Source organism: Sycon ciliatum, chromosome 12 (genome assembly GCF_964019385.1).
Source record: "Sycon ciliatum chromosome 12, ocSycCili1.1, whole genome shotgun sequence".
In the NCBI taxonomy this organism is placed as follows: Eukaryota; Metazoa; Porifera; class Calcarea; order Leucosolenida; family Sycettidae; genus Sycon; species Sycon ciliatum.
Genome location: NC_088654.1, coordinates 10,336,187 through 10,350,234, shown reverse-complemented (window position 1 = coordinate 10,350,234; position 14,048 = coordinate 10,336,187). Strand labels below are relative to the sequence as shown.

Below are 14,048 nucleotides of genomic sequence, written 5' to 3'. Positions count from 1 at the left end.
GCGTCCAAATCTATGCGCTGGCAGTGTGAGTGAAGTGCGCAAAGCACTGACGCAGCGGTTCGTGGCAGATGCAAACATGGCAGTGTGATTGGTGGATGCTAACACCCACTAACTACATTACTGTGACATATGTATCTAATATTGACTGAGTACGAGGTCAATATAGGAAATAAAAGCCGAGTAAAAGACCAAAGCGAAGCCAAGGTATTTTACGAGGTCTTTTATTTCCTATACTGACCAAGTACGAAGTCAATATTAGATTTATCACAACTAGCCAAGGCCTGTGTTCAATCGCTAAAAAGGAGTCAAATATAAGCGGTCAATATAGCCCTAAGGAGTGAAATATGCAGGAATATTTGACTGCTTAGGTATGGCAAAAATCTATGGGAGTCAATACTAAGGGAGTGATAAACCGGTGTATATGTATGGATTATCGCATGAGTACGAGGGGCATGCCGCCGAATATTTTCACGAGTGCGTTAGCATGAGGGAAAGTAGAAGGGACACGGTATACACAAAGTACGAATGGTATAATCCATTTATCCCATGTACTGTCCAAAATAGAGCGTGACCAGCACGTTAATATTATTGACCCCAGCGGGGAATATTGCAATACCCATGCGCTGGGGTCAAATATTTAACCCCAGCGCGGGGTATCGCTCTACAGTAAAACCTGTAACTAAAGACCACCGTGACCAGCGACCAGCCTAGTACTATCGACCACTTCGCCAGGCACGGACGGTCTCATATTCAAAATGCACTGTGACTAGCGACTACCTGCTGAACGCGACCACCGACCGCCATTTCTTGCCCCAAAGATGATTATTGACCCGTAACTAGCGACCGCGATGTACAAATTCAAATGTTGCTCGAAGCCCCTTCTGGAAAATTTGCTGATTTTCCATGGTCCTGAAAGGACTCTTTTGACACTACAGCTGAACAAATGAACACAGGTCATTTTGACTGTGGAATCGGTGTGGACTGCACTACACCTGTCCAAATTTCAAGCTCTGTCAAGAATAAACACGATAGGAAAAGTCTTGGAGAGCGCATCGAAAGCGCTCTCTGATCGATGTTACTACTCGGAGGAGAAATGAAGATAGAGCGGCTCTGACACCCCCGCCATACAGACGAATCGACGATGGCATCATGGAATCCAGAAACAAAGCAGCACCGCAAGGTCCTGATGCTGAAGGATCGCGTTCAAGCAATCGAGAAGGTAAAACAAGGACAGTCGGTACGATTGATCACATGAACAAATTTGAAACCCAACGTAAAACGAAACTCCTACGGGGAACGTTTGACTCCTGGTTTCAGAAGTAGCAGCTGAATTTAATGTCTGCAAAAAATAGTCTTCTCCCTCTGTCTCTCTCCGTCTCTGGTCTCTCTCTCTCTCCAAGGGTTGTTTGACCTGAAAAAAAGAATGGCATTGAGCAAGTCCTGGGGAATCGTATTAGCTGCATGTTGACATACATATCATATTATAGCAATAAAAACTGCTTTATGGCAGTTTTCTAAAAAAAGTTATTGTGTTCTAGTCCATGGACCCCGTCTAAAAAGTAAGAAATTAACGAAATGTGATAGCTGAAAATTAAAATTTCACACAAAACCTCACAATAATCACAACACTTGAAATGCTGCGTTCAACCAGGGAGTAGTACAATACTACTCCCTGCTTTCAACACTAAACTTGTACTGCACCAACAATTGGCAACATGCATGCATAGGAAAGAGGATCGCGAGGGGAAAAGGTCTTCTGCATGTAGCTTTTCATTCTGTGTGTGATTATTGTGAGGTTTTGTGTGAAATTTTAATTTTCAGCTATCACATTTCGTTAATTTCTTACTTTTTAGACGGGGTCCATGGACTAGAACACAATAACTTTTTTTAGAAAACTGCCATAAAGCAGTTTTTATTGCTATAATTTCTTTTGTTTTTTCTGTCACCAATCAATGGAATGCCCTATATCAATATGTAAATGATGGCCTTCACATCATATCAATACCATATTATACGCATTGATGTGCAAGCCTTTTCTTGCAGAAAATGGCACTAGCATAATGCATGTTCTTCTGCGGGGAAACATGTGAGCAGTGGTGGTGATACTTTTTTTATACGGAGGTCATTCTGTGCATGTTGCTGTTGCAGAATTTCATGACTCATAAAACTGTCTTGCCTTTCAGATATTACAGATTACTTCACCCTCAATCAGATTTATTTGAGAAATGTAGCCATGCGGCAGGTGCGTGTCGCAGATGTTTTTGTTGATTCTGTGTTTATAATGGTTTATAGTCATGGGTTATCGTGATAAGGTCATCCAGCATCATATTGAAACTGAAATCGTAATCCTGTTGATGTCGATACAACTTTTGGAAGTAGTTCAATGACTTCAAACTGTTAGTCCACGATTGTCTAAAACAACACAGCAAAGGAGGAACAATAAACATGTATTAAAATGTAAACGAATACATTGCTGAGTCCAAAACCTCGTTCCAACAACTACACTGATCCTGAGGAGAAAAGGGGCAAGGCTATGGTTGGAGGTGCTGAGAGATAAACAAGGCACTTCACAATAATAAAATCTTACACATCTTTTGGTGAGTATGAATGATATCCAGTCGAACCTCTTTAGGACGAACACCAAGGGACCGATGGTATTTATTCTGTGAGCTTAACCTATTTTATAACCAGAGAATACAATTATATCTCCAATAGACATACGAAAAGATTTCTTCTACAGCGAAAGATTCTAAGCCACACCGACTCATTGACTCGTCTCGTATGAAACAATTGAGTCACTAGAGAGATTCTGCAAAACGAAAATGCGTACAAACTTTCGCTCTACATCATGAAGTGCGAAACTTCGCACCTTTGGACGCGAAACTTGCAGGGAACGCGAAATGAACTGTCGTAGGAAAATTCGTGAGATCGGGTCATGGCGTAAGTGCACTTGGCCCGCGCAAACTACGAAAATGTGCAGAACGCAAAGTTCGTGCAAAAATTCGCACACACTTTCGCAAGGACTGTCGTTCGACTGTTCGAATTTTCGTTTTGCAGAACCTCTGTACTGAACATTTCTTTAGCAACATGACGGCAACTGAAACAGCGACAGAGAAAGTACGATACATGTACTCCACATTCTTACAGGTACTACAAACAGATTGCAGATCGTAATTCTTGCTTTGGCGGCACGAAACTTTATTTGACGCAGTGCAATCTCGGCGGTACTCACAAATCGAACAGCCCAGACTTGAGATAACAAATCTAATCATACAAGTACGAGATTTTCACGAGACGAGACTGCACCCATTGGCTTGTTTCGTATGAAACAAACAAGTTATTGAACCTCTCCACAATAGAGATTTCCCCTGATATGCGAATATATTTTGCAAACTCGGTCAATTGGTACTTCAACCTTTCCCTCCAGATTGGGAACTGCCAACGATAGTATGCCACTGACCAGTGCCTTACTTGTAACGTACCAATGTACAATGAATATGAGTATTTCGACAACACATCTAACATAAGCCTTACCGTCAAGAAGTTGAACTCGCGTTCTTCGCACACTGTAGACAAGGGCAAAGAGATAAAAATGGATCTAAATCCGAATAAAATCAGCACACGTTTCCGTAAATGAAAGGTGAACATAAGCAAATGAATCGAAGGAAACCGGTCAACTTAGAGATCACCTATCATCGACTATTCCGTAAATGGGGGCCTCGCAGCTCGGCAGCAGAAAAGCAAAATTTAGAAAAGAGATCCTGTCAACTTTTCCATTATTTATTGCATTCCACCCCAAAATCAGCACACTTTTCCTGAATGAAAGAGTCAACACAAGCAAATGAATCAAAGGCAACTGGTCAACTCACCTGTCATTGAGTAATATTCCGCGAAAGGAGGTCTCAGCAGCGCCGAAACGAAATAAGCCAGGCCATGAGACGAAATATCCGAAACAGCTCATGCAAGAAGCAGTTCCAAAGAAGGAAGTTCCTCGCGCATGCACATCCGAACACGGATCCGCGGACTGCATGCACTGAACACAATGTCTGCCGTGCACGTGCACAGCACACGGCTACCACGCGTTGGTAGATCTAATACCGAGCACCTTACGTAGAGACTTACGTAGCCTAAGTGAAATACCGAGCACCTTACGTAGAAACTTACGTAGCATAGCGATGTCGTTTTTTCTGCCATGTGAACACAATAATAGAAAAGCTGACAGGATCGCTTTTCTAAATACGGGATCCATATAATGGTCGTGCAGTGCAAACCTGTAACTAAAGACCACCTGCCACTAAAGACCGCTTTTGCTGGCACCAAGGGGTGGTCTTTAGTTACAGGTTTTACTGTATATTTCTCCGTCAACAAGGCTGCTGATTGGCTGAAACAGGTATTCCGTACCGTACCATGGGATAAATCTCGATGTACACTCGGTCCCTTGTTATAATCTATACATTATACACGATGCACTCCAACCCTGCAACCATACAATACAGGTACATGCATAATAAAAAATAAAATGAAAACCTGCCGTCCGCCCCGATTTCTCGGGAAAAGCGGAAGATAAACAATATTATTTACATGGCCATAATAATAATATTCTCTGTTGTTAGTACAGGAACATAAAGACAATTTTCCCCGCAAGCATTTCCTGTATGTCGACATGCATGAGAATATGTGAAACGATGCTTGTAGGGCAATGTGTGGATATGCGTGCAATGGAAAATTTTCCAATTCTGGCATTTCAAACACTATGCTCTACACTACATTGTTCCAAATAATGGATGCAGCTCCTAAAGGGGTGGGAAGTGCGTAGATCATCTTGACTCTTCTAAGTACTGGAAGATTCCATGGCTCACATCAAAATGTCATTATCTTCAAAAATTATTTCACCGTACGAATTTTCATATACACATAATTATAGTGTAATGTCTGGCCAATGCTGTTATTTCCACTTCATATGTGTACAGTGGATGTATGACGAACCAGTTGACTTACTTGCCAAACAACTTCTTCCTTAAAAATCGCAAACTGAACGAAATGTAAGTTTAGGCCACCGCAATGTGCATTGCAATTTTCATAATTTTACTCAGGGATGCCTAACAGAATCGTTTTACTCCTTGTGTGTACTTGATACTCCGATAGTGTGGATACATCCATGCCAGTGCACATTGCACGTTTTCAAAGTGCAACCTGATGTAACTCGGCTGTCCCTTGGCCAAATCGGATGATCTTAAGCTCTACCGTAAAGTATCGCGAGAGCGCCCCACCATCTCGTCATTTTGTGGTTGCGTTGTGGAGGTGGTGTCCTGTCTGTAGGTCATATGACGCGGACCTTGTACACACCTTGCAGGTTATCCAGTCAATCCAGACGCAGTTTGCCCTGGAGCGGACGCGAGCTCAACACAAATACATGCCAAATGTGACCCTAGTACACTAAAGCCTAGTTCACATTCGACGGGGCGTGACGGGACGCGACGTAAGGATCGACGGGAAGCAACGGGACGGTCTGACAGCGTCCAATGTGAACACCAGGGACGGGAACGCAACCGTACTACCGTACAGATCGGGAAGCGACGGGAAGAGTTGGATCGATCCAACTTTTCATACCGTAGACGGTCGTAGACGGGGACGCAAGCGTACAAAACGGCTGCAATTCGAGTGTGAACAGGAGACGGCGTCGTGCGCCGACCACTCCCGATTCGTACTTGGAAATTTTTAGCATTTCGAACACTGCGCTTCCCATGATAACTCACAGAATGGCTGGCACGACTCGAGTTTAATTTTTGCAACATAAGATCTCATGTCACTTATTGTATTTAGGGATAGTTCAGAAGCGTGACATACGAACTATTCTATCATTTCCGCAACGACTGCTGCATGTCGTGTCGTATGAATCGTACAGGATTTTACAGCTCACCCCAGCCCTCCCGACAAGCCCTTACGTCCCGTACCGTCGGCGTTGCGTCGAATGTGAACTAGGCTTAAGTTTCTTACAACGCACAAACTTTGTTGCACTCTGCCATACAATGTTCCTTCCCTTGGCTGTAAAATCAAGGTGGGGCGCTCTTGCGGTACTTTTTGGTAGGAATTTCTATTTTTTTTTTACTAGGGGAGTCCCAGCAGGCTACTGCCTTTTTACCGGGAACCCTAGGTAAATTCTAACCATGTTTATGAACAGAGCAAGAGACTGGGCCTGTCGACAGTCAGCTGAGGGAGAATTCCATCTGCCTGCCGCCAGAAAATAAATAGAACGCAAGCCATGCTGCGTACCAACAAGTGGGAGAAAAAGCCTCTTCGCGCCTTGCCTGGTGACTAGGTGCAATTGCCCGAAGCCATTACAAAGACTGAAGGAGAGGACTAGCAAGATGCTGGGCCATGCAGCGGTTCACAAAAACATGCAGCTTGAGGCGAGTATGCTGCTCCAAAGAATACAGGCGATATAAGCGAAGAACTAACTCAGGAGGCATGGTACGATGGAGTCAAAACCCGCTTATTCACTCACAAAGCAATTGTTCAGTACATGGGGTAGTGGTCTACCGGAGCAATCACACTCACGACCGTAGTAGTTTTCCAGAAATGAGTAGAAGCAAAAACCACACTCGCAGCCACATATTAGATAAATAGCCGAAAAACATTTAAATCAGTCTAAGAACCGCCAGCAAGCGGGAGGGAGAAAAGGTCGCAAAATCCAGTGAAACAGCATGGCCAATGGTGAACATGGGTGACCGGGCAGCAGGGGAGCGCCTGAAAACAAAGACTCCCTACATTCCTCGCCGCGACCGCTCAACCGGAAAAACACGACTTTCGGCCAAAAAACCTTTCTATTTCATTAAGTCCTGCCCCGCTCCCAGTCGGACCCAAGAATAGAGACAACAAGAAATTGTATGTAATGAACCGGTGTATGTCGTAATCATAAGCCACACACACCGGCATAGAATATCAAGAAGAACAGCGGAAGAACCCCATGAAACCAGGGTGGGTGGGCGGGCAACTACAACTATCACGAGGAAAAATAAAGACCATGATAGCAGGTTTAACGGAGTTGCGCAGAGCAAGAGCAAATGCGCAAAAATACTTGTGAGTGAAAGTACGTTTTTGCACTCCTTCCCTACGCTCAGCCGTGAAAAAAACTTTTTGTCCTGGCTGATGTGTGCTCGCCCGGTTGCCGCCTGACCCAATCTGGCCAACAGCTGATCATCCCATGGCCATTCTGGCCAGGTCTCCATGATGTCCATAGTAACTCTACACTTGAGCACAGATGGTGGTCACAGTGCCCCAGACTTTGGCACACTGGTGCCATGCGTACAGTACACTCATTCACTGCCCAACCCTGGTCAACATCGCACGCCCCCCTCCTGCAGTTGCTGTCACATAAGTTGCCCGCTGCTGCAATAGCCCATGGCTATTGTCATACCTGTTTGCACCCATACAATCCCTGGCTGCAGTTTTGAACTGTTTCCATTGCCCATGTACTCCTTATTCTTTGCTTCCTTTTATGCTGAGAGAACATATGCTGGATCCCTGTACTGCTTAGCCGCGTACTCATTCCGTAGAAATGTGTGAATAACATTACTAATAATCTGAAGTGAGGGGGGCGGATGGGCACCACAGGAACACAAGTTTGAAGTCAGCAAGCAGTCAACATTTGCGTCAATTTATTCCGGAACCCTGTCTGGTAGGCCCCACCCGTGGAAAAACGTCTGTCTCACCCTGCCGGCCGGCCCTGCCAATTGTCCCACCTTGTGTGTCCGGTAGCTGCAGACATCCAAATCGGATACTCCCCGATTATACCTGGCCAAAACTTCACTGTCACTTTTGCACGATTTTTGACTTGGACAACATTAATTTTGCTGTCATGCAATTGTCGCCCGATTTTTGCACTCAGACTGACAAACTAACTGATCTTGATGTTCATGGTTGCCTCCACCAACACGATACAGTCATATACATGGCTTTGCAAGTCCATAACATTCGTGTGGTCCTGTGACATTGATCATGCACCCTTTGTAGGGCCTATGGCAGTAGGGGCCAAGCATTTGTTTGCTCCCGTGAATACAAAGGGATGTACACCCTTTCAATCATGTCAACTTCTTTGTAAAATCTCGAAAACACCCACAATCTCAAGTACTGATACTTACCCGTTTTCTCTCCGGTCCATATGCGGTCCGAAACCTGGATGGCTGTCCCAGTGAACTCCAGCTGGTGTTGTCAACAGACCGCTAAGACCTTGCTGCCCTTCGCCGCGATATCAGACAACTACTTCAGTATGACTGCGGTGTCACCACTGCCGGAACTTTCAGCGTGTCTCTGCCAGGAGCTTCGCCACCATTTGGGATACAATGTTATGATCGACAGCGCTCTTCACTGACTGCGTAGCCTCTCGATCTCATCACTGCGCCCATGGAAAAAACTTTCAAGGACTCGTTGAAGCCTTTGAAGAGTATGGTTGCGGTACATGTAGGTGTCGATTCGACATGCCGGAGCTGAGTGACCAATTTTTTTTTTGTCAACTAAATTGTACTTCCACAATATTTGCTGGTCGTCCGAAACGAAATGATTTGTGTAGCTGTCGACGGTGACTCTGCTCCGCCTTGTACGACAATGCTTGCTGGCATGCGGCGGGTTACGCTCAGCTCGTTTTAGCTGTTTCCGCCTTTCACAAATCGATCAGCAGCTCCCAAAAACTTCAGGTGCATCAGTGTGCAGGCCCAATCAGGCGATGTGGACCTTTGGTAGGCTGGACCGAATCATGATCGACGGCGCACAGCACTGTCGTTTCTTTCTCTACTACTACTGAGTGCTAGTAAATCTCGTGACTATGAAAAGATAAATAAGATGATTTGTGGTGTTGTGTGGCTGCGAGTGGAAACAAAAGGCTGGAGCACTTGCAAACTGCAGCTACCAAGAGGATAAACAAAGCCCACGGTGGCAGGTTCAATGGAGTTGCGCAGAACAAGAGCAAACGCACGAAAATATTTGTGAGTGGAAAGTACATTTTTGCACTCTTTCTCTACGCTCAGTCGTGAAGAAAGAAAACTTTCCTTGCTATGTTACTACCGGTCACAATCCTGTTGTACGATGTAGGCGGGCGCGTAGCATTGCCGTTGGAGGTGGTCCGGCCAGAGGGGGCGGGGAAGGGATGTGTCCCCAGGGAAATTTTTCGAAACGAGGGTGCAAAATCCGGCATTCTGGCATTCTGGCTGAACTCATCCTCCTGAACGGCATTGAAGCGCTGGAAGGCAGTATCAACATCGGGTGATCCACCACTGCGCAGAAAGGACCAGTCACAACTTGAGAGAGCGGAATTCAGGTAGTCTCAACAATGGGCTGGGATGCGCTGAAGACAGTGAGGAAACCACTTTCCATGAGTCTGTGCCACTGGGTCTTAGTGTAATAGCTGGCCCCGGAGGCAATCACACTCACCAACTCAAACACTCACTTCGTAGTTTACCAATCATTATCAGGAAAGAAATATTATACACACTTGGAATGCCAAAGAGTAGAAAGGCAACAAGAAAGAAGAAAGAGAGGGAACAAAAGTCCGGCATTTGAGATCAGGACGTCAACAAACATGTCGCAGAAGTGAGCGATGTCAGCGTTTCTCACTGAAGGGGGTCGGTAGGTGCAGCACACAATAGTAGATGAAGCCAAGACAGAGTGAGGCTTCGGCGCAACCCACACAGCTTCACAGCTGAGGCGCTGAAGATCAAAGCGAAGGCGGACATCGTTGAAACGATTGCCTCGCACAAGAATCACAACACCACCAGTTGCAGTACCTGATTTACTTTCATGTGGCGGTCGATCACGGCGGAATGTCGTGTATCCTGCCCCAGTGAGGTCAATGTTTGGGTTAATCCAGGTTTCAGACAAGCAAATTATGTCTAGTTTGCGGAGGCTTGCAACCACGGACAGCTCTACCGATTTATTCACTACAGAGCAACAGTTTACAGAGTAGATTACAAGACATGTTGTTACAGGTTGGCTGGGCGGTTCATTGTGAATTGTAGGTTGGGTGGGCGTGAACGGTAGAGCTAGGGGGTGAAGGTTTCATGGTTGACTACACATGGCCTGGGAAGGAGATGCCTGGTTTCGACTTCCTTGGGGACGTGCCACTTGCGACGATGCTGTCAGATTTGAATCGCCATTTCCTGACGGTGTGCGGGATAGTCGGCGAACAGAATGAGTTCTCGAATTCATTGTTTTCATCATCAGCAGCAGCCACTGTTACTCGAGCATAGCATGTCCCGAGGTATGCATTATTGGAGACTGAGCAGTTCAGAGGTAGGCATCGAATTCCAAGCAGGGTCCTCAAAGCCAATGCTGAGCACCTTGTTGTGCCATTATGTTTGCTCTTCCACCAGTTCATGACGTCGGGGACATAACCAGAGGCAGACATCTTGGTGTTAGCGTTGCAACCTGGTATCGAAAAAGGGGGCGGGTGGGTGCTGGGTGAAGTAGCAAAGACACGAAGTTGGAAAAAATATCGAGAAAGGGGCGTTAATATTACAAAAATATATAATCAGGATTCAAACAAGTTTTCGTACAACACTCATCAGGATTCGCCGTTGTACTGAAGGACACTGAAACAAAATTGAACTATTATAGAATATCTAAGTTAGAGAAATAACACTAAGAACAACAGCAGTGAAATTTACAAGTGTGAATTTTAACAATGAAAGCAAGAGCAACAACGAATGTGTGTGCATGGAGGAATGCCTGGTTGAGTGGATCACTTCCCAGCGTGAAGAGGGAATTGGTGTTCATGGAAAAGCAATAACATCGAAGGCCAAAGAGCTGCTGAGAGACCTGCACGATGGTCAAACAGGAGTTTTCAATGAGTCTAAAGGTTGGCTCTCGCGGTACCTGCGGCGAATTATTTGTGCTCAAGACCAGTAACTACTGTTGGCCAACAGATTCCAGACAATGCACGGAACATTGCCAAACAATTTCTGGAAAACGTGCGCGAGACGATCCTGAAGGATGATAATGGAGCCAGTTGATGTTGGAAACATGGAAGAGTCTCCATTTTGGTTTGACTTGCCTAGCAATGAAACCTACGATTTGCAGGGTGTCAAAACAGTTCGCATGCGTACTACCGGCTATGAGAAGCTTCGGTTTTCTGTGGTACTTACCGCTTTGGCCAATGGGACCAAATTGATCCTGACGATGTGACCGTGGGGATGGGTACATGCAGATAGAATCACCGCTACGGTAGGTTCACTGAAAGAATTGAACTAAACGCCAGATGCAACTTCCTCCACATTGAATTTTGTTCACTTATAACGCCATGGCTTTATAGGTGAGGGTGGTCTTATATTCGGATATAACGCCATGGCTTTATATGCGCAGAAATACGATATATTCGTTTAAGTTTCTTGAAGAAGACAGTTGTTTCTCCCCATTCCCTTGAGAGGGACACCAGCACAAGCTGAGATACTCTACCCAGCACGATGATTTATGTGGATGATGGCTGCTCCAAGTGTAGCAGGAGGCTTGAATAAACTTGTTTCATTTGACACCTGTTGACAGATGGATTGGAAACAATAAAATTAGTACTTTGCCTTATGATCTCTTCACGGGCTTGGTCATCAACAAATTGTAAGTATTATGTAATAATGTATGCACTCATGTCTCAAATATTTATTCGGACACTTCCTACTTGATCCGTTTCATCGCAATTGTCGCTTATCTGCCACACACTTTTTGACCGCTAAAATCCAGTCCGGTTGGGATATCTAAATAGCTTTCTTTTTAGGAGGTTGTGATGGCAAGACCAAAGGAGACCAAAAAGAAGAAAAAACATCATGACTAGCGTCAATGGCATCGCGATTCATACGACTTGGATGGGACAGTGGGGCACTTCTCGCTGCAAAAGGCCAAGCGCAGCTCAAAGACCGGAACTGTAGCAGGGGAAATCGACATCCTAACCTGGAGAGCGTGACAGATATGTCAGAGTTGTGCTGAAGAAGAACGGTGGTTGCGATACGATGTGTGAGAAGTTTTGGTTGTTGTGTCGTGGCGCTGGCACTCCTGAAGAGAAGTTTTGGTTGTTCCGTCATGGCGCTGGCACTCCTGAAACTGGGAATCCCTTGTTCTACTTACCAGCACGATGGTACAAGGCCCCAAACCACCAAGGCAAACCGGCAGCATTGGGTACAACACAGGGTCAAGAAGGGATTTGGCATTCGAGTGGTTACCATGCCAGCCAGCTCAGTCGCCACATTTTAGCTGCAACGACCTGGCATTCTTTTCAAGCCTGCAAACTGATGGCGAGATCGTTGCAAAGAAGACATTGTCCTACCTGGCAGCGACAGTACAAGAGCCGTGGTCAACGTATCCAGCGGAGCGTATGACAGCTGTCTGGAGAGAGGGATGTGTGCCTCATTCAAAGACATTATTGAAACACACCGTGGTGACTGTTGTGTAACGCACGCACAACAATTATTCACCACTACTACTACTCCGCACATGCACACAGCACTCACAACGGCGGACTCTGACAGTAGTGTGAATAAAAGGACAGATACTTGGAAATGAATTAGTTAGGTAAGGATATAGAAAACAACAACTCAATCTTGGGAGAGCTAATCAACAAGGAGAAATAAAACCGGAACTCCACGGAACCGGCGGGGCGGGGCAAGGCGACGTGGAGAAGCCCGGCTGACATGTGCGAGTACGCACGCGGCGCGGTCAATGGGGCTTTGGCCAGCAAGCGTGGGGACGCTAACCTTTGCAGCAAGCGCAGCATGCAAATAAGGCAGAAGGCAAAAGCAATGCACATGCTCGCAATAATGACGCGTAGCTGATAGGGCATGACGTCAACACAACTCGTGAAAATGCCTACGCAAAAATGCGTTCGAAAAGTAACCGTGAGCTACGATGCAGGAAACGATCTCTGCGATCTGGCAGACGATGAAACAATTTGAAACTAGACAAATTGACAGTCAGTGTGAGTCAGAGAAGAAAGGAAACATGATAATAGCAAGAGAAGAAAGGAACAGAGCAGCCGCGGAGAATGCAGAGTACGGATAGAAGAACAGAACGGTAAACAAAGTCTCAAAGGAAGAACACGACGTACAAATTCAAAATCTATAACTTGAAGCAATAAATAAACGTGCAGTATGGTATCAAATACTTGTGGAGAGAGAGGCGAACTATTCTACTTCATGACACATGGATCAGGCTGCCCCCTGGGCCCACACGTTCCTCGAATTGCCGATGTGGCAGCCACAACTGTTCCTTTCCCATCACTGCCATATGGCAGGTGGAGAAAGCAAGAGATATTTTACGCCAGCAGCTATACACGCCAGCAAATATCAGCACAAGTGACAGTGGTTGCTCCTTCAGACAGCAGCTGTTTCGATCATCAGGATCTCGTCAGTGAAGGTTGTAATTATAGAATCGCTAACAGATAGCGGGCAGGCACAGTGGGTTGGTCAAAGACCATGATTGAGATACGAGAGGTACCTGGTTCAAGTCCTGCCTGAGAGCGGTTTTTCCAGCCATGCTGCTACCCACAGTCAACTGGGAACTTGTGGCCAGGCACAAGGGGTACATGGATGCAGCTAATGGGGTCGTTCTTGGCACTTGTGCCAGTGGTTGTGAGACTTATCCACTCACCCCCACCATTAGGCGCTACATCTGCCGCTAGGGTTTATCGGGTGTTAGTGGCCGTCGTCAGTTTCCAAGGGAACGGACACGATAATTTACTCTTTTTCTTAAACTTAACAGATAGCGAACTTCACCATTTCGTTGCAGAAAAAGGAATCATAATGGGGCATCTTAGACGCGATAATTAGGGCTAAGCAAAAACAGATAATGTTACAGAAATACATAGTAGTGATAGCCAGTTGTGACTTTTATTTTGTGAGCCTGTTTTGTTACTTCATTTCTAAGCTACAGCATCATGGAAACTAAAGAATGGCTGTAATGTGACAACGGTGAAGTGCTGTGCTGTGTGGTGAGTGAGTGGACGAAGTGCTTTCCCCAGGAGCCTTTCGCGTTGCTACTTGCTACGCTGTGCCGCCTATCACCTGGCTATCACT

At 45.7% G+C, this 14,048-nt stretch overlaps 1 protein-coding gene across 1 annotated transcript in view; it reads left to right on the top strand.

The window, feature by feature from the left end:
- The window catches only part of LOC135828454 (protein slit-like), a 60,178-nt gene that overhangs the window by 22,361 nt on the left and 23,769 nt on the right, over positions 1 to 14,048 (top strand). The window contains exons 6-7 of the mRNA XM_065340903.1: positions 4,971 to 5,042; positions 11,533 to 11,601. Of these exons, the coding sequence (XP_065196975.1) occupies positions 4,971 to 5,042; positions 11,533 to 11,601 (141 nt within the window). The remainder of the gene's footprint in view (positions 1 to 4,970; positions 5,043 to 11,532; positions 11,602 to 14,048) is intronic.